The 20443-nt window shown below is 46.8% G+C and overlaps 3 protein-coding genes across 4 annotated transcripts in view; 2 read left to right on the forward strand and 1 right to left on the reverse strand.

Moving 5' to 3' along the window:
- The window catches only part of Fbxo10 (F-box protein 10), a 52897-nt gene extending 48310 nt beyond the window's left edge, over positions 1–4587 (forward strand). For both annotated transcript variants that reach the window (XM_027403181.2, XM_035439889.1), the window contains one exon: positions 2765–4587. In XM_027403181.2, the coding sequence (XP_027258982.1) occupies positions 2765–2939 (175 nt within the window). In that variant the 3' untranslated portion in view covers positions 2940–4587. The remainder of the gene's footprint in view (positions 1–2764) is intronic.
- Positions 4588–5207: 620 nt separating this feature from the next.
- Positions 5208–16828, reverse strand: Polr1e (RNA polymerase I subunit E). Its single transcript, XM_027403183.2, has 12 exons — positions 16659–16828; positions 16102–16205; positions 15473–15549; positions 14467–14552; positions 11860–11918; positions 10971–11115; positions 10243–10350; positions 9557–9653; positions 8320–8453; positions 6949–7030; positions 6166–6297; positions 5208–5634 (listed from the first exon to the last, which is right to left on the reverse strand). Exons 1-12 carry the CDS (start codon positions 16777–16779, stop codon positions 5475–5477), a joined length of 1305 nt encoding a protein of 434 aa, XP_027258984.1. The 5' UTR covers positions 16780–16828; the 3' UTR covers positions 5208–5474.
- A 178-nt stretch (positions 16829–17006) lies between these two features.
- The window catches only part of Zbtb5 (zinc finger and BTB domain containing 5), a 36300-nt gene continuing 32863 nt past the window's right edge, over positions 17007–20443 (forward strand). The window contains exon 1 of the mRNA XM_027403190.2: positions 17007–17065. The gene's annotated coding sequence lies outside the window, so the exon portion shown is untranslated. The remainder of the gene's footprint in view (positions 17066–20443) is intronic.

Raw genomic sequence — 20443 nt, forward strand, 5'->3', positions numbered from 1 at the left:
CTGGTCCCTTCAGCTGGATGGGATCTTATCCTGAAGTCGCCGCTCCCTTTACTCCATTTAATATCAAGCTTTTCTTTTATCTGTTTATCTCCTTGAACATAAGACTTAGCTCCATTCTACTTCCTGATGCCTTCTTTTGCCTCGAGCTGTACATTTTGTATTTTCCCTTGCTCAGCTTTCTCCTTTTCCTTACAGATCTGCATAAGAGTGAACACTAATAGCTACATGACACAGTTAATACTAGGCTCTTTTGAGATTTCCTCTGACAAATCAATCAATCCAGTTTAACCTTGGGCAGACTTTTCAGATAAGGGTAAAAGGCGTCCATATTCTTAGCCAGAATATCATAAGAATGGTGTCTAGGGCACATAAAAGAGTTCTTCTCTGAACCCTCTTGAGCCAGGTCCCCATCTCAGTGTCACTGCCATCTATGCTCCTACTTGTATGGCCCATTAATCTTCACTTAAAGTATTCAACTGCTTTTCTAATCTATGGTCCCAAGGTCCACATTTCTCCAAAACAAAAACGTGGTCATGTCTGTCACAGCGATACCCCAGTCCTTGGTACCAACTTCGGTCTTAGTTAGGGTTTCTATTGCTGTGAAGAGACACCATGACCACAGCAACTCTTATAAAGGAAAACATTTAATTGGGGCTGGCTTATAGTTCAGAGGCTTAGTCCATTGTCATCGTGGTGGGAAGTGTGGCAGAATATAGGTAGATATGGTGCTGAAGAGGTAGCTCAGAGTTCTACATCTAGATCTGAAGGCAGCCAGAAGAGACTGTGAGACACACTGGGCCTAGATTGAGCATGTGAACCTCAAAGCCTGCCCCCTGACACACACTTCCTCTAACAAGGCCACACCTCCTAATAGTGCCACTCCCTATGGACCTGTGGGGGCCATTTTCTTTCAAACCACCGCATAAACCTAAGATATTTACTGTCTGGGCCATTATAGGAACTTCATAGACCTTTGGTTTTAAACAGCAAAGTCCTAAACTTTCTGGAATGTTCTGAGCTATTCCAAGATAGCTACTATCTGGAAAACTGCCCTTACTTTTTAATTAACAAGTACCCAGCCATATGTAGTGCATAGCTAGCATCTAACCCTCTAAAAATGATAACTGGAAGTCTAGCTCAGTGGCCCTGGGCATGAGTCCATTGCTGTCTTATTCCCCAAAGCATGGCTGAACTTAAGCTTTCTCTAGATTCTATCATAGCTCTCCGTAATTCTCTAAAACAAAAGTTTTAACTTTTCCTTCCCATCTGAGCTGAAGTGTTTAATTAGGACTCCATGTGAAAGGGACTGTGTACATTACTCAGCAAAACACCCGAAGTCCTGATGGAGTTTTGATCCTTGCACACTGCTGTAGGTTACTGCTTCCCTATTGGGGCGGGTGGGGGTGGGGGTGGTGAAGACCGCTCTACTTTGAAGTCATCCTGGGCTGGCATCTCCGTAAATTGGCAGCTGGCTATTCTGCACATGCTCAGAGCTCCACAGGGCACAGGAGGAGGCCACAGAGGAAAGGCTCCTATTTGGTTTCCCCTGTGTCCTCTTTTTCCTCCCTTCCCCCAGCCCATAAGATCTCCTCCTCCTCACACGGTCCCTTTTCTTGTTATGTGACAAAGTGCTTGACAAAGGAAGCTTAAGGAAGACAAGGCTTATTTTACCTCAGTTTGAGGGTGGAGTCCCTCACAGTGGGGAGGTCAGCTCTAGCTGTGTCAGCGGCAGCACGAGACAGCTAGTCACATCCTGTCTGTTCAGGAGGCAGGCGATAAATGTCATTGTTCGGCTTAGTTTCTCCCTTTTTCTGTCAGATCCTCAGCTGTGTGTTCCATGCTCCTCAACTTCTCTGGGAACACCCTCCCTCACCCATACACTCATAGATAGGTCTGTTTCCTAGGTGTGATGGCTATTCTTTTTGTTTGTTTGTTTTTTTGTTTTTTCGAGACAAGGTTTCTCTGTGGCTTTGGAGGCTGTCCTGGAACTCGCTCTTGTAGACCAGGCTGGTCTCGAACTCACAGAGATCCACCTGCCTCTGCCTCCTGAGTGCTGGGATTAAAGGTGTGCACCACCAATGCTCAGTGATAAAGTGTGCACCACCAACGCCTGGCCATAGTTGCTGTTTTTATGTGTATACATGAGTGCCACATGTATGGCCATGTATGTCTGCATCATGTGTGTGCCTGGTGTCTGCAGAGGCCAGAAGAAAGTTGGACCCCCTGGAAGTCATTCTTTGTTTTATCGAGGGTTCTCTGTATAGCTCTGGCTGTCCTGGAACTCTGTAAACCAAGTTAGCTGGAGTACCAGGATTAAAAGTGTGTGCCACCATGCCCTGCTTCATTCACTCCTTCTCACTGTCTAATAGTTTCTATGCACTGATGCAGCAGCTTGTTTGCCTGCTCATCACCTGAAGGGCTTTAGGTAGTTTCTAGTTTTTTTGTGATGATAAATAAGGCTTTTATACCATTCATGCTCACAGAGCTGGTGTGTCTTGAGTGGAGGGAGCTAGAGATAAAATCCACTGATTCATATCCAGATCCAGAAAGATGGGGAAGTTGAGGGCCACAGAGGAAATGTGACCAAGGTTCCATGGAGAAATGCAGCAGAGATCTGTCCCTTAGTTTTTCACTCCATCTCATTGGGCAGTCACTGACTTAGGAGATAAAACCCACACTGAAGTTTAAAGCCAAAGGTGAGACACAGGCATTCACCTGGCACACTCAGCCTCAGGGTTCACTGGCTGTCCTTCTGCACCTCCAGGTCTGACACTTGGCGCCTGGTCAATCCACCAGCACGACCTCACCTTGAAAACTCACTCAGGGGCTCCTCTGCAGCCCACAGTGGGCAGAAGGTGACAGCTATGGCGACCAGGATTACAGCCCGTGTGGAAGGTGGTTACCACAGCAACCGCAGCATCTTCTGTACCATCCTGTAAGCAAGAAGACCTGCCTCCGGTCCAGGCCGCCAGTGGGTCCTCAGAAGAACGAGAGGCTAAGTCTTGGGATGGAAGTTATGTCTAGAAGACTCCCAGCCCCATCCATGTCCTACACACCACTCCTGAAAAGAGGGTCCTAGACCTCCTGGGGGCTAAGATTAAGGTACCTCTAAAACCCTTTAGCTCCACAGCCTTCAGCACGAAGGACCTTGGAGTCATTCCCCCAGGAGAAAAAGGAATACCAATTGGGTGTGTTTCCATTGGCTCCAGCACTTAGAGGTTATGGAGAGCTGGGAAAACTCAAATAGTACATGCAGTTTGTAGGTCAATGATCCTGAGCTATAGAGAACCTTGCTCTACACAGACCAAACCTAGCCACCTCTCAGGGAAGAGAGTACTTCTGATCAAGGGAAGTAACTGAGGTGAGGTGGAGACAACTGCCCCTTTCCTGGACCCTCTGGGGACTATACCAGCCTCCCAGCTGCCTCTGGGGGCTGCAGTGTTTTTTTTACCAGAGACGGTTCTTAGACTGGCACACAGCACATGGCCTTGTGAGCAAGGAAGGGGCTTGGAACAAGGAGTTCCTCCTGAAAAGCTGCCCCAGGAATAAAGGGACATGCTATAAATAAAGGGGACAGGTGGCTGTCTTCAGATGTGCAGACAGGTGCTGGGCTGGGCCTGTGGGGATGAACAAAACTCCACTGTCCTCAAGGAGTCCCCCAAGTTCAGAGCATTAGCTCAGCGCCTGCCAGGATTCCAATTGAGTGGACACACATTCCAGCTGTCCCTGCAAGCTCCAGCCTGTCTGACAGAGGTGTCCTTCAACGTGTCCATATCCTCACATGATCAGCTGCCTTGACCAGCCCTACCATATTCCCCACTCTGTGCCTTGGCTTGCGCGTCTTCTTCCTGGCATGCCCTTCCCAACCATGTCCATGTGTGCAGACCCCACCTCTTACTCAAGGGTTAGCTCGGACACTGCCATCTCCACGTGACTCTCCCTCTCCTTGCTCCAGGTGATAGTGTTACCCCACCCAAGCCTCATCCCCCTGCTCCCTCTCAGGGCACTGAGCACTTTCTGCCTTGCTTTGGAACTCTGGGTCCATACCCTGTCCTGCCCTTTTACCTGTGAACTCTCTAAAGGTAGAGTCACCTTTGTCTGTGTTCTTCAGTACCAGTCCAGAGCCAGAGTTCTGTTAGTGGCCTAAGTGATGAGAAGCTCCCAAAGGGCTTCACTAGACTGTACTGTGAATGTGGCAAGCTTTGAGAGCCAGGTAGGCTTGGACCCCATTGTGGAAGGGGACTGCATGCAGGGCCAGCTCCGCCTTGATGACCCCTTTCCCACTTGGCCTTTACTGCAGGGCCCTCACCAGCCTTTGGGGTCACTGTCCTACACTGGCCCAGATCCCACACTGGTTCTGTGGAGCCCTAGGTGCTGCTCTGTTGGTGGGTGGGAAAAAGGACTCTGGGAACAAGAACACTGGTCTTTCCCATCTGCAGTACTGTCTGTTGCACTTGTTTGGTGGCCCCAATGTGAGTCGCTGTATAAAATGCTGCCTTTGTTATTTTGTAATAAATGACTTTTCTGTGAACCAAGTACTTACAAAAATCTCAATAACCAAAATAAAGTTCTATATATTTTAAAGGAGGTGCTTCCGGGGTCTTAACTTGGTCCACACATTTGCTGGAGTGTCAAGTAACCAGCAGGCCTCCCCACAGGTGCCACAGGCTCCACTGAGACTGCAGAACTTGGGACTCTCATTGTATCAGCTTGTTCCCACCATGGCCCAGAGTTCAAAGCTGAAGGGCTACATCTCAGGGCCTCCATATCATTCAAAAGTTCTAATTCCAGCCCTGCCCGGAGGCCTTTCTGAAGACAAATGGTGACACTACCTCCATGTGGATCACCTAGTGAGCAAAGGGTCTGCAGAAGAAGAAAAGCCATGGTTATCACTTCCTGATTTGGCTCTGCTGTATTGTAGTAGGCTGTTAATCTAGATCCCACTGCCAACCTTAGTAGAGCTGGGGGCCTCCTCTGAGCCCTGCTTTGCTCTGTCCTCCTCCACCTACTGCGGGACATTCTAGGTCCTCTTTATAAACCTTTAAGTTCATTTTTATAAACCTTTAAGTTATTCATCCTTTAAGTTCAAAGTTCAGCCTGATGTGATCCTTTGACCCGAACTTCCCGAGACCCTCCCAAATCCTGCACAGAATCTAGCAGGAGAAACATCTGTTGTTTCTAACCACAGCAACACCAAAGGAAGGAGATGAAGTCAAACCTGGGCCATTGCTTTAATTTCTGTATGAGAGGCACAACAGGGATGCTGGCTTCAGGCATGAAAACCATGCTAAAGTAAGGCTTCAGCGGGTGGGACACCAGAGTCCCAGGCAGGCCCAGGATCCACAATCCTCCTGCCTCAGTCTCCTGAGTACTTGGGTTATAGGCAAATAACACAACATCCAGTCTGCCTCCCTACAAGTGGGAGTGGACTGAAGTGGCTGTAATATGACCAGAACAACCCATCTGGAAAACATCTAGTTCATCTTCTTCCGCTTTGACTGGCGATCTGAGGTCTGGGGCGGAGGCAAGGGGACGGACAGAGTGCCCAGTCTGTGATCCTCTTCCCTGCCGTCTGCCAGGGTCACCTTTCTTTTGGAAATCTTCAGCCTCATGGCTTTTGCTATCTCAATCATCCTAAGGAATAAGTAGCACAAATGGAGAGTAGCCCTGAATATGCCATTCAGGTCTGACAGGAGCAAAAAGCATGTTGTACTCTGGACCATGAAGCTGGGTTCTCTGCTTCCACCCTCGCTTCACCCCTAGATCCATGGAGGACCCTCCCTAGTCACAGCAATTCAAAGCACACAGGGTTATTCAGAACAGAAAGCCATGGGAGGCTCAGGCCTAAAGCCCAGGCACACTTTCTGGGAGTGAGATCTTGAGAAAGTCATTATATTTCTCCAGATCTTAAGATTCTTGTTATGTTTTTGGAAATCAATGAGGGACTGTGAATGAGTTCAGTGTCATGCCTTGCAAAGAGAAGGCACTCACCAATCAATCAGGTTTCTCACCAATCATTCATTCATTCATTCATTGAAAATCGTCTTCTGGTCCCAAGATTTTTCTATGTGCCTTAACCACCCTTCAGCAGGGTCTCATGCTCTGGGCAGGAGTAGGAATCCAGCCAGGCGGCTACAGGGTCCAGCATTACTCTACTATGCTCACCTTTTCTCACTGAGTTTCAAGTCTCCCTGCAACAGTGTCAGGTCAATCTGGAAGCTATTTATGTGCAACGCAAGTATGATGGCAAACGCAGTGATCTTGGCCTTCATAGAACTTGAAATTAAGTTCCGTAGACTGCAGAGTCAGTGGCAATAAAGGAGAAATGAAGTTAATAAGAACATAAGGGCCTGATCCTCTATAGTCATGTTCCCAGTTTGGGGAGCGGGGAGCAGGGAGCATCAAGCCATACAACCTGTTCCTTCCAAGGTGCCCAAGTCTCACAGTGAACAGTGAGTCAACCATGTTTCCCCTAAGAGACAGAGAAAGCCCTGCCCACACTTTCCCTGGTGGTGTGGGAGCATTGCACTCATGAAAGCCCTATGTATGAGTCTGTTACTGTCTGTTCTGCAGCCTGCAGGAAAAACCACCCCAAACTCAGTGCTGCCCCTGCTGTTTCCAAGGGCAATCAGAAGCAGGAAGCACAGCCCCATCAAACAGCTGCAAGCAAGGCCAGGATGTTGCTGGAATTTCTAGGTCGCCATGCTGGCTGCTCTTTTCCACAGCACTGTAGTCATCAGTGAACGCTTCACTGCAGGGTGCCCCACAGCCAAACACAAATGGATACTTCCAAGGGGGATGGTGCATGATGTACACGTGTCCCCAGAAGCCCACCAAATGGCAGTGAGCTCTTTGGCACTGGATCCCTGGACATGGAACTGCACCTGAGCCCCCACCCTTCCCTGCCACACCCATCTGCTTTCTTCTTCCTAGAACTAGCCTCCTGACCTGCCATTGTTGTAAGTCAAGCAGGTGAAATTCTTCAGCAGCTTGGTGTTGATGATATGGGGGATTCCGGGTCCTAGGGCGCCTAGAACACAAAGTTGCATTGGATCATTTTCCTGGAAAGTCCGCAGGCCACACATCCACAAGTGGGCGGGTGGGGGCTGGAATGGCCAGAACCACGTGATAAGAGGAACAGGGGCCCAGGATCTGCAGCAGCCACTTTAAGGTCAGACACACACAAAAGGAGTTTGTGAAGTGGGCATGAAAAGACAGAAAAAAACCAGACTGATGAGGACTAAGAACACACATGGAGCCAGTAAGGTGTTTCAGTGGGTAAAGATGTGCCACCAAGTTCCATCCCCAAGATTCACAGGTATATATAGAAAGAACTGATTCCTAGCCAGGCGTTGGTGGTGCATGCCTTTAATCCCAGCACTCAGGCGGCAGAGGCAGGAGGATCTCTGTGAGTTTGAGACCAGCCTGGTCTACAAGATCTAGTTCCACGACAGCCTCCAAAGCCACAGAGAAACCCTGTCTCGAAACCCCCCAAAAAAGAACTGATTCCAAAATTGTCATCTGACCTTAGCTACACCTAGGCATGTACCCCACACAGGAGTGGAAGGCGTGAGCCTGGAATATTAAACCGGTGTTAAGCAGGGAGGCACACCTCCATCCTTGGTTCCTTTCACAGTGGCAGTGAACAGACAGACAGACCTTGTGCTGAAAACCCCACGTGTCTCCTGCTGGCTTTCCAACTTGGGGTAGGTATGAGTATGTGACCACAACATACGGTTCTAGAAACAGGTGGAACTGGAATTTTAAACATTACAAATGACTCAGTGTGAAATAAACTGTCACAACCACCACCACCCCCCAAAAAAAGAAAGTAAATGCAAAGCATAGTGGTGAACACCTCTCATTCCAGCACTCAGGAGGCAGAGGCAAATGAATCTCTGTGAGTCCCAAGCCAGTCTGAACCAGGGCTGTGTAGTGAGACTGTCTTAAAACAAAACATCCTGCCCCAAGCTTCTTCACAGGCAAGCCCTGATTCCTCCTCATCCTGCAACTGATGTCTGTTCTAACACCCTCCCTTAAATTATTCATCGCATTTGACCTGGATACTGTGTTTTACCCAACAAAACAGAAGCAGTGAATGTGCTCTCTGGAAGTCCCATCCAACCCTGCCCCCATTTCCAGAACAGATAAGAGAAATACAAAGAGAGGAGAGCCCTGCGAGGCTCAGGCAGGCAGCGGGACCAGGAGGAAGGGCCGGCTGCATGGAGAGGGTCTGGATAGACATCCATGGGGGTGATGTGAGAACCACAGACAAGTAACCACTGGAAATAACCAGAATAAAATCCCTGTGGGACTTACTTTTTCCCTTTATCACTTTCTGAGCTCTAAATCTGATGAGGGCATCTAGAAACCAGATGCTTCGGGCTTGCCGGTCTCGACTCTCCTCATTTGATGGTAAAGACTTCAGCATTTCTATGACGAAGGAACAGTGTCTGAAACAAGGAAGGGAAACAGCTACACATGAGGAAAAAGCAGGCTGTGAGGAGGCACCACCAGCACATTGTCCCCATGCCCTCCACACATTCTTGAGCAAGCTGCTAGGAAGGCTAGCCCTAGCAGGGTACACAAGGTTTGATTGACAGACCCTCCTCATTGAACAAGTTAGAACAGCAAGAGAGGATAATTCCTAAGACCTCCATTGTACATGCACCTTGCCCCCACCACCACCACCAGCACGCACGCACGCACGCAAAAAGAGTAGGACTGGAGAGATGGCTCAGCAGTTAATAGCACTCGCTACTCTTGCAAAGGACCCTGGTTTGTTTCCTAGCACTCACACTGGGGCCACTCACAACTGCCTGTAACTACAGATCTAGAAGATGCAATGACATCTTTTATTGGCACCCATCCCCACATCATACATACACATAAACATGGATAATCTCATAAAAAAAGAAGAAAGGGGTAATTAGAAGAAAAAACTCAGGCTGGGCATTGGTGGCACATGCCTTTAATCCCAGCACTTGGGAGGCAGAGGCAGGTGGATCTCTATGAGTTCGAGGCCAGCCTGATCTCCAGAATGAGTACCAGGACAGCCTCCAAAGCTACACAGAGAAACCCTCGAAAAACCTAAAGAGAAGAAAAGGCTCAGAACTAAGAAATAATCTAACCATCATTTTTTTAAAAAGTTGTTTTAATTGGGTTAATCTCTGTTATTTAAACTAAATATACAATATCTAAAAATGTGTATTTAATTTTAGAAACCTTTTCCAGCATGCTGTCACATCTGTCACGCTGATTAGCACTCATGCCAATGCCAGTGATCATCAACAACATCAACACAACAGTGGGGTCTGGGGCTAGCTTTGGTGCCAGGCCCCGGATTACAGGACCCTGCCACCATCTTTCCAGCTACACATGAGCCAATCCTCTTCCTTGAATCTGCCCAGGCCTGAAAGCCTAGTGTCAAAGCTCACTCCTCCTCCCACCGCTGAGCAGACACCTCCCCACTGACTCCGAGTGCTATCAGCAAAGTCTTGCTTTGTGTCCGACTCCCGTTTCCTGACTCACAGATGCTCCCTCTGCCCATGGATACCTGTTCTCTTCAATCATCTTCAGTATGTCTTCTGATGTGACCTTTCTGAAAGCTTCTGATGGGCTCTCAAGGGCATCATACTCAGCCTGGGACAGAACTGGTTGCAGGTTAAGAACATGACTGACCAAAATGGAAACCCACTGAGGTAAGTCATCTCACGGGGCCTCATTTCCCAGGCATGAAAGGCTAAGGCCCATGGAGGAAGCAGGGTGGAGCGCAGAAACCAGATTCTTAGACTCCAGCCTAGGGGTCACTTCCTACTTGGACTGCCCCCCTCCACTTCATTACCAGAGCCTCTGTTAGCACTCTCCAATTAGCCAGACCCAATGAGCAGTAGAGTTCTATATTCCAACCCTCCTTTCAGTATGTCTGCTCTAGACTTTGATACCAGCCAACTCTAAGGTTATATTCTGACTATCTGTGGAGAATGACCCCCACAGGGCTAAGCTGTGCCCGTTGTCCTGTTACTGAATAATGGGTTTGAGTCCCAGGAGTGGGTCCCTCCACTGATGAAGAAGCCGAACTGACCAACCAACCTCTTGTTAACAGCACTGGGGTGTGGTAAAAGTTTGGATGTTGCATTTATTAATGTCACAGGACCATGACCACCCATACACAGCCTGGTTCTGCCAATGGATACAAACATCATAGCCTGCAAATTAGGCACCTTTCCAATGCAAGGATACTGTCTTCAAATCTGTACACGTCTTCAGGCTTGGTTGCATCAGCATGGCAGGGAGGAAGGTAGAGGGAGTCATCTTGCAAGTCATCCTGCATGGCATCGCTGACCAGAGCTTTCAATTCAAGGAAATTCATATGAGTGTCCCCCTGTCTGGCTGCAGGCTCCCCCACACGCCATGAACCCTATGCAATGGAGACCACATGGTCCAAAACTCAAATCTGAACACCTGCCAAGATCTGAACTGACCATCAGGCTGATGCTCCAGGAGTCCCAGCCATGCAGAAGGTGGATACAGTGTGTTTGCTCTCAACTAACTCAGAATAGGGTTAAAAAGACGCGTGCTGGGGGCTGGAGAGATGGCTCAGTGGTTAAAAGCACTACTTGTTCTTCCAAAGGTCCCGAGTTCAATTCCCAGCAACCACATGGTGGCTCACAACCATCTATAATGAGATCTGGTGCCCTCCTCTGGCCTGCAGGCAACATGTAGACAGAACACTGTACACATAATAAATAAATAAATTAAAAAAAAAATAGACTTGTGCTAATAATCACTACACAACATCAGAGAAGCTATGGCCACAGTTTCTCGTGGTTCCAGAGTCATTCCTGAGCAGGCCCTCAGCAAGTAGCAAGAAAGAATCCAGCCTTCAAGCCCACCACTTGCATATGGAGGTGAGTGACAGATCTCAAGTCTTTGTGGGCATACTCTTTACCCAAGCTCCAGCTGCTTACCGTTCACACCCTTTGTATCAATGATGTTCTCTGCAGCTTTAGTTACTGTGAGATTCAAAGATTCGCTGCCAACTTTGTTCATTCTCCTGGAGTTCAGGGACCGCTTCTGCTTGGTGCTTCCAAAGGCTTCAATGCAAGAATCCAACTGTGTAAGAAACAAATCCAATCAGGAAGGACAGGCTGGGCAGGCTGACTGTTCCACGTATGTAAGCACAAGCATGCTCTGGGCTCCCTGAGCCAGGATTACCTCATCTGTCAATCCTTCTCATACCTGTCCACCTCAGAGGTCTGTTCCACATCAGAACTGGGATTTGATAATACTGACTCCCAGTTACAAATCTATAGTTAGTTTTCCATCAGTACAAAAAGACAACTTGACTGGAATTAGGGTTGGTAAATCTGTGGCACACAGCCTGCCAATATGCTATTTGCTCCAGTAACAGGACACTGTTAATAAACCACTCAGTCTCCCTGAACCACAGAGGAGTCTTCTCTTTGCAGTGGTCCAACAGCACTGCAGGTTCAGTCTGCCACCCTGTGGTGAGATCACTTCGCTAAGAATCCTTGATCTACACCGAGAAGCTCAAAGAACTTACTTTGTTTGCATGAGTCTCAAGGTACAACCATTTTCTACAATGTGGACCAAAACCTAAGATGTTTTCTGCTATACCTCCATCAGCCCAGAGAACAGGGTGCAAATACTAACATTAGCTGTGTTCACCTGGCCAGGGCAGCAGCTCTCTGGGAGACCTGAAGGCCTCTGCAGGTAGCAACCAGGCAGAGCCACAGACCAATTGAACTGGAACAGCCAGAGAGGCCCACATTCAAGGGCGCTGTGACACTGATGGGTAGACCAGGCCCTGAAGGAGCTTCCCTAACTACTGCTCACCTTTTCCCTGAAAGTCTTGGCCTGGTTCTCTGGAGGAGGCTCCTGTTCAATAGCGTCTTCTATAGAAACACAGGAAGAAAGCACACTATGAGACTCAGAAAAACACAGAACAGGAAGAAAGCACACCATGAGGTTCACAAGTGAGTATTTTACTGTTTTGTTTTTTAATGGGGTCTCACTATGTTGCCTAAGAAGGTCTTACACTTGTGAGCTCAACTGATTCCCTGCTCTCAACCCCACAAGTAGGGGAGACTGCAGCCAACTGTGCTCAGCTCTGCAAGGCCTTAAAAATATTAATAGTGCTTGGTATTTATTTAATATTCATCTAAGGAAAACAGATTTCCTTATTCCGGATTTCCCTAACATGAATGTACACTGTGAATACTGACTGTATACCTCAGTGCACAAGTAAGAGAACTGGGTAATGGGTGTCCTCTGCTCCAACCTCTTACTTCATAAACAGGGAAAATGAGGCCTGCAGACACAGTGACTGGCCCAGGCATTTTCCAAGCCAGGCCAGAGGGAACAGAAACCAAGTCCTCAGTTCTTCCTGTCAGTAGATTTGCTTTTCTAGTCAAAGACCTAAAGGCAGGTGTGAACATAATTCGGATGTTTTCACTCCCCAACTTCCCTCAGAGTACTCAAGGAGTGAGCAGCATAACCTGGCGGGCAAAAACACAAGCTCTGCAATGGCCCTGCCTGAGTTAGCTCAGCAGCAGGTCACTGACTCAGCCAAGTTTCAACGCAAGGAGAGAAAAAAAAAAGCCAGGTGGCCAGGTGGTGGTGGCACACACCTTTAATCCCAGCACTAGGGAGGCAGAGGTAGGCAAATCTCCTTAAGTTCAAGGCCAGCCTGGACTACAGATGGAGTTCCAGGACAGCCAGAACTACACAGAGAGACTCTGTCTCAAAAAAACAAAGAAAAAAAGCAATTAGAGTACATATGAAGTAATCATGGGTGCTTATGAAAGGTGTTCAGAATAGTGATGGGCACACAGCAAGGACCCAAAACTAAAGTTGTGCATGTGCTAGCCAGAACAAGCCAGGGCTTTAAACTGCACGAAACACAAATGTGTCTCGTCAAGAGTTAAACAACCCCAGAGTGTGAAGAGATGACTCAGCAGTTAATAGCACTTGATGCCCTTGCAAGAGGACCCAAGTTCAGTTCCATATGACAGCATCCATATGACAGGTAACAACCATGTGTAACTCCGGTTCCAAGGGATCCAACTCCTCTTCTGGCTTCCATGAGCAATGCATGCTTGTGGTACACAGACACACATGCAGACAACAGAACCATACACATAAAATAAAATAAATCTTTTTTTAAAAAAAGAATCAAATGTGGTGGGCTGGGAGAAGGCCAGCAGGTAAAGGTGTTTGTCACCAAGTTTGATGACTGGAGTTCCCATTCCTGGATCCACATATTAGAAGGAGAAAATCAACTTGCTTGAATTGGCCGTTGACTGCCACACATGCATTGTGGTGTACACACACACACACACACACACACACACACACACACACTGATAAACCAATGTAATAAAATTTCACATCTCCATTGGAGATGGTTCAGTGTGTTAGAGAGCTTGCTATCCACACACGAGGACCTTGGTGTGAATCCCCAGAACCCATGTGAAACTGGGCATGGTGGCACACATCTAGGATCCAAGAGCTCCCACAGTAAGATGGGAAGCCGAGACAACAGAACCCCAGATGCTCAAGGGGTAGCCTGCCAGCCTACTCAGAGCCAACAGACAGTGTCTCACACAGGTCAGTCAGGACCTCCCTATGTGTGCTGTGGCATGTGAACACCTGTACTCCCACACAAGAAGAATTAAGTCTGTGGTGGGAAAGAATGTACTATGAGACACCTCCCTTAATATTCTGTACTGATGACTATTCTTCTTGCTTTAAAGGCTGGTTTCTGAGACAATATCTGTAAATGCTGAAGAGATGGGCTCTTATTTGTCATACAGTCCTTAGTTTAGTACTTGAAGAATGTAAGGAATCAATAAGTGATTCATTTAAAAAAAATATTGCTGGGTGGTAGTGTCGAACACCTTTAATCCCAGCACTCAGGAGGCAGAAGCAAATGGATCTCTGTGAGTTCAAGGCCAGCCTGGTCTACAGAGCGAGTGCCAGGACAGGCTCCAAAGCTACACAGAGAAATCCTGTCTCAACCCCCCCCCCCCCCCGCCCCGCCCCACAAAAGGTTATATATCCATATACCTTTTCAAATTAAAAAGAAAAAAGAAAAATGAGAACACTCGGCAAGAAGGCATCCTATTATGGTTGAGGATAAGCTGTGTTTGCCAAATAGACACCAAGTTCTGAGTTCACACCCCTTTACCATATAAACCTCTCACCATACACAGCACTCTCAAGTTGATGGCAGGAGGACCAGAAATCCAACGTCATCTTCAGCTACCCAGAAAATTCAAGGGTCTACATGAGACCTTCTCTCAAAAAGGTATATGTGGAGGAAGCCATTTAGAAAAAAATTACAAATGCCTTCTAGAAAACAAAAATGAACTAATCCAACAAACCCAAACGATGTATTTAACTGAATATTCATTTAACAGAGTATTCATTTCCGGAACCTACCAGCAAACAGTGGCTGCATGTTGAACAACTCAGCATCATATACTTCCATCTGCCCAGAGGTCTTATTCAGAATTCCCACAAAGTGTCTGAGGAAAAAAGTAATGATACAATAGTAGTTTAACCAAAAGGTTATTATTTACACAATCCTCTCTTTTTCCTATTCACATATCCCTAGCTTCTTTCTGCCAGAAAAAGGCATCCACTTGCTCACATGTAACAATAATCCCTGCACGGAGAGGAAACAGTAGGTGATGAAGAGGAAGGAGACATAAAATGGTTGTGGACTGAAAAAGCCACCAGATGGTTCTGATAACCAATCACATTTAAAGTCCCAGCACTTGGGAGGCAGAGGCAGGAGGATCTCTTGAGTTCGAGACCAGCCAGGTCTACAAGAGCTAGTTCCAGACAGCCTCCAAAGCCACAGAGAAACCCTGTCTCAGAAAACAAAACAAAACAAAACAAAACAAAACAAATTTAAAGCCACTGCTGTTAATGGAAACCCTTTTGAGGTAATAAGAATCTAAAATTAAACAGAATTTTGGCATGCATAAATTCTTCAGGCTGGATGATGCTGTGACACAGAAGACACCAGAGGTGAGCGAAGAGCAAAGTTGCCAAAGTCATTCACTCTGACAGTGCTGGAGGGCTGCTTTGTTCCAACCCAGAGGCCTTGAAGATACAAAATCCTCTTGTCCCAAGGCAAACTTGAGGCAAGCTTTGACCTGATGATCACACATTCTAAATCAGCAGACATAGCTGTCTTTTGGGATAGGACAGTCATACATAATGTCATAATGAGGTCTTTAGGAACTCGACAAACGCAAGCCATCTTTTCCTTTCTAAGGGTGTCTACACAACAGTATATGGAATTTGTGAGTCTAGAAACACAAAGTCTTAGCAAACCTGCAGATCTCAACTACCTCCAAAATGAAGACTGAAGATAGTGTTGTCTCTGTCACTACTACAACCCTCCTAGCACCTTTGTCACTGCCCAGTTGTCCATTACCTGCAAAGAGTGTTGCATTTGAGGGCGCCAGTCCCAAAATTGTTTCCAACATAGGACAGCCTGTCTGTTTCTGCTGCCTGAAAAACAAAGGAGTGTCCAATTTACAATCAGCACTGGGCATGGCCTCCTTTTGACGTGTATAGAAGTCTTAGAATCCAGGACCAAAATGACCAGCCCTAGATATTCTCCAGGTGACCTACCCCATCATATCTACAGGAATCTAGGGTGTCTCTGGGGGACCCCAAATACCATAAGGAAGCTTCAAAGTGATAAAGTTCTGGGGGGGGGCGCCACCTGGGATTGCATGAAATTAAAAAGCTTCAAACTGGGCGGTGGTGGCCCACACCCTTAATCCCAGCACTGTGGAGGCAGGGGCAGGCGGATCTCTGAATTGGAGGTCAGCCAGCTATGTCTACTCAGTGAGTTCCAGTATAGCTAGAGCTACACGGAGAAATCCTTTTTCCCAAATATGTGAAAAGTCATCGTTTCACCCAAAATCTTGCACCTTGGTGAAGCCACAGTCCCATTTGCTTTCCTCCTTTTCTCCCCTCAGGCCCTCCCATATCTGCCCACACCAAGGGCCTTCTGAGCCCTGCAGAGCCCAGACTACCTGTACCTGCAGCCCTTACCAGGATCCGCTGATTCTTCAGCCTGGGGTTTACCAAGTCGTTGCTGTTGTACAAGGTGAAGCGCATGTTGCCTGGATTCTGCAGCTTCCCATTGGAGAATTGGACTGTAAGTGTAACCCAAGAATGAGATGAGGGCAAGACCAGCAGAGTGGGGTGGCTTAGAACTACACTGTGGTTGGGAACCCAGGGCGAAGGCAAGAGAGCTCATGTCCCACTTTTAGGGAGACTGAAGGAAGTCCTGGTCCAGTACTAAAAAAAAGGAGATGGGGAGGGGGTGGCCTCTGTGCAGAAAATGACGGAGGGAATGTCATTAACTAGCAGAAGAAAGGGAACTCTGCTCCGTGGAGGGGAAAATGGGCGAATGAGAGACCTGGTGAAATCTCCAAGTCCTGGGCACTGCCCTGAGAAGTGTCCTCGCATGTGAAGTCACGACAGAGGAAAGGGAGGATAGCGGAGGCTCTGTCCCAGCTCCAGGCAGTGGGCAGGAGGGCTACGCGGTACCCAGATAGAAGGGGATAGGGCTGAGCGAAACTCCGCTCCGGTCCCGCAGTCTTTACCCAGCACAGCTTTCTGCCTGTCGTCAGGCTCCCCACAGTACAGCCACCTTGCACTCTGTTGCACCTCTGTCTCCATGTCTCTACTCTGGCTGTCCAGCCCGGAAGACTCCAGTGTAGCCATGAGCTCTCCGGCTCACACGCGGACGCATACACCGGAAGTGACACTCTGAGACCTGCCCAGAACACGCAAAACGCGAAACCACGCCTCTAGCGTGGTGGAGCTTCGTCCCGGACCACTCTTGGCTCTTTCCGCGGTGGCCACGCCCCTGGTAGGAGGGCCTCTTCGAGGTGCAGTACCTGATTGGCTTAGTGCTCCCGCTTACGCCCTAAGGTTTAGCCAAACGCCGAAACACAGCGTCTTCAGCCTCGGTTTCGCGTGGAGCTGCCTCTGACTTATCATCATCTAGGTAGAGGACTGTCTTTCTTCTCACCTTTCCAAGACCTGATAAGGCCAAGTTGAAATTTAGAATACTCAGGCCGTGCGTTGGTGGAGGCACTCGGGAGGCAGAGGCAGGAGGCTCTGTGGGTTTGAGGCCAGCCTGGTCTCCAGAGCGAGTGCCAGGATAGGCGTGTTCCCTGAGGCTGGAGAGATGGCTCAGTGGTTAAGAGCACTTGTTGCTCTCCCTCGGGTTCAGTTCCCAACAATCTTGTTAGGCAGGGCAGCTCCAGCTCAGGTAACTGGAGATCCTATTTCCTTTTCTGGCCTCCTTGTCACCTGAACACACATGGTCTCCACAAGCACATTCACACACACACACACACACACACACACACACACACACACACACACACTCACACACTATGCTTTGCTTTTAGCTGTCACAACTCTGACACACACACACACACACACACACACTATGCTTTGCTTTTAGCTGTCACAACTCTGACTGGAAGGTTACTTTCTTTGATCCTACCCAAGTGTTTTCAATTGATTGTTTTCAGAAAGGAAAAGGAAAGAGATGAAAGAGGGCTTCATTCTCTAATTATTCATCAGCTTCTTCTGTCAGTCTTTTCCACACTAAGCTTATTGGAACTTAATAACTAATTTTGGAGCTAATTAGAAACACATTTCATTTTAAATTATTTATTTAGTTAGTTAGATAGTTAGTTAGTTGCTAGCTAGTTCCCAAGAAGTAGTGTGTAGTAAAACAAAACTGCTCATTTGGTGGCCAAGTATGAAGGGGAAAGGGGCTGAGGTCCCTTATTCTCTTTAGGCTCAGTCTGTCTTCAAATTCCCACCTGAGGGTGACTATCAACTCCTCATCCTTCTGCCCGGTGCTGAGATTATAGACATGTACCACGCCAGCCAGTACATTTATTTCTTTCCTTTAACTTCTGCACCTCCAACTCCTGGGAGGTCCTGTGCAAATGGAGATTTTCAATAAATGTTCAATGAGAATGCTGGCAAGATAGCTCAGTGGATAAAGACACTTGCCATCAAGCTTGATGGTCTTCCCAGGACCCACCTAGTGGAAGAAGAGAGCTTACACAGTGTGTACAGGTGTATGTAAATGTAAAACAAATGAATATTGAACAAATGAGTGAAAAGCTAGGTGATAGGTGGGAATATTCATGAATCCTTGGAGTCTAGGGCAGGGAGTGAATCTCAAAGATACTTAGTAATGTTCTTGAAACCAGTTAGTATAAGGATTATACATAGACACTATGTTAATGTTCACTGGTTAAGTGAAAATGAACAGTTATATTGAGGTGAAGAGGTACCAAAGAAGACCGAAGTATAAGGAATCAGATACAGTTCTCAAAGCAAGTGTCCTGACCCTTCTATAGTATAGGGATACTGTGGCTGTGCTACTCAAAGTGCCATGGTCTGTGGAAATAGCAACATCACTACCCAGAGCTCTTCAGATCTGACTGGGAATCAGCAAGTAATGTGGGTACAGTTTTAGTGTGGGAAGCTGTCACACTAAAGTGAGTCCCTCTTAAGGAACCTCTTTGCCAGTAGGACATCATCACTGAGTGTCCTCTGCATTGACTGCTGTGCTACCAATAGGAAAGAGAAGATCCCCAGAAATATCTCCGGCAAGAATTCAAAAGATAAACATTCTGTCCAGGAAAGGAAGTTTTACAGAGGGAGAGCTGGGTCAGAATTGTCGTGTACCTCAGTATTGTTCAACTAGTTAACAGTGACTCAAGATACACAGACAACATGTACACATGCATACATTAAATAATAACTGAAATGGGACAGGATGCTGGGAGCCTTGTGCAAGTATCGATGTGAAGTCTAAAACTCACAGTGGCCTCGTTTGGAGTAAAAGCATGGATTACTAAAAGTACACAAAATTTACCATAAGAATCTTACTTCTTAAATTCAGACTGGAGACCCAGAGCTACCTGGAATTCTGTTTTTTTTTTTTTTTTTTTTTTTTTTTTTTTTTTTTTTTTTTTTTTTTTTTTTTTTAAGCAAAGGAAAATTTGAATGGGAGGGGGGTGTTTGCAAATTTCTCCTTTTTTCAGGGCAATATCCCCATCTGCTGGTGTTTCCGGATATCGCTCATGAAGGTGGAAATGCAAGGGACATCCTGGTTTGCGGTGGTTTATCCTGAACTCCAAAAGCGACTTTTTTTTTTTTCCATCTTATTTCTCATCTTCTTTTCTTGGACCTCTACCTCTCTTTTTCTTCCATTCTCCTCTTCTGTGTGGCCTACTCTCTATTCTCCTCTAGCCTTCCTTTCTCCTCTGTGTCACTTGATGCAGGCTGCGAGAACACCTATAGACGTAGCTCTGTAAGGCTGACTTCATAGTGCTCAGGGTTTTGTTTTGTTTTGTTTGTATGACTAAATCTGCAGCAGCTTCAACTTATAGCTGGAGTTCTGATCTCCAGGGCCATGGAGAGACCAACCAATTCATCTGCCGGAGCCTTGCAGAAGTCTCCCTCCTCCTCCTCCTCCTCCTCCTCCTCCTCCTCCTCCTCCTCCCCCCTTTTGTTTTCCTGCTCCTTTCCAACTCCCATGCTTTCCATCCACCTGCCTCAGCAACTGCTTCCAACCTCTCAGCTGTGCCTCACACACCAACATTTGAAATTCTTTTTTTATCCGGGTTACCTCTGTGAGCCATATGCCAATATACCTAGATCTGATGTCCCACGTGCATCAGTAACCATTATCTGTGGATAATCAGGGTTTTAGGCGTGTACCAACACACTCAACTAACAACAACAAAGAAGTGACTTTGCTTAAGTCACAGCATTCTTGCTATATTTTTGAATTATTATTATTATTATTATTATTATTATTATTATTATTATTATTATTTGAAGACACGGTTTGTCTGTGTAGCCCTGGCTGTCCTGGAACTTGTTTAGACCAGGCTGTCCTCAAACTCAAAGATTCACCTGCCTTTGCCTCCCGAGTGCTGGGATTAAAGGCGTGCACCAACATCAACTGAATTTTTATTTTTTGGTTTTGCAATATTTTTAAATAAGAACAAAGATTCACAAACAGTGAGGTAGCTCTGTGGGAAAAGGCATTTGCTATGAAACTTGACAACTGGGTTCAATGCCCAGATCCCTCACAGTGGAGGGAGAGAACCAACTCCATCAAGTTTTTCTACTTGTGTGCTGAGGCACATGAATGTACACACACATGTGCACACACACACGCACAATAAAATAATAGTGATCAAAAGATGTCAAAATGTAAAACAAATAAAAACAAAAAATCAGAGCTCTATATTAAAGCTTGTTAAACATAGTATTCTCATTTTTCCTGAAATTTATTAAACTATCAAAGCAATTATTAAAGCAACACATATTAGATGTAGAA

This window comes from Cricetulus griseus, chromosome 2 (assembly GCF_003668045.3).
Source record: "Cricetulus griseus strain 17A/GY chromosome 2, alternate assembly CriGri-PICRH-1.0, whole genome shotgun sequence".
Classification (NCBI taxonomy): domain Eukaryota; kingdom Metazoa; phylum Chordata; class Mammalia; order Rodentia; family Cricetidae; genus Cricetulus; species Cricetulus griseus.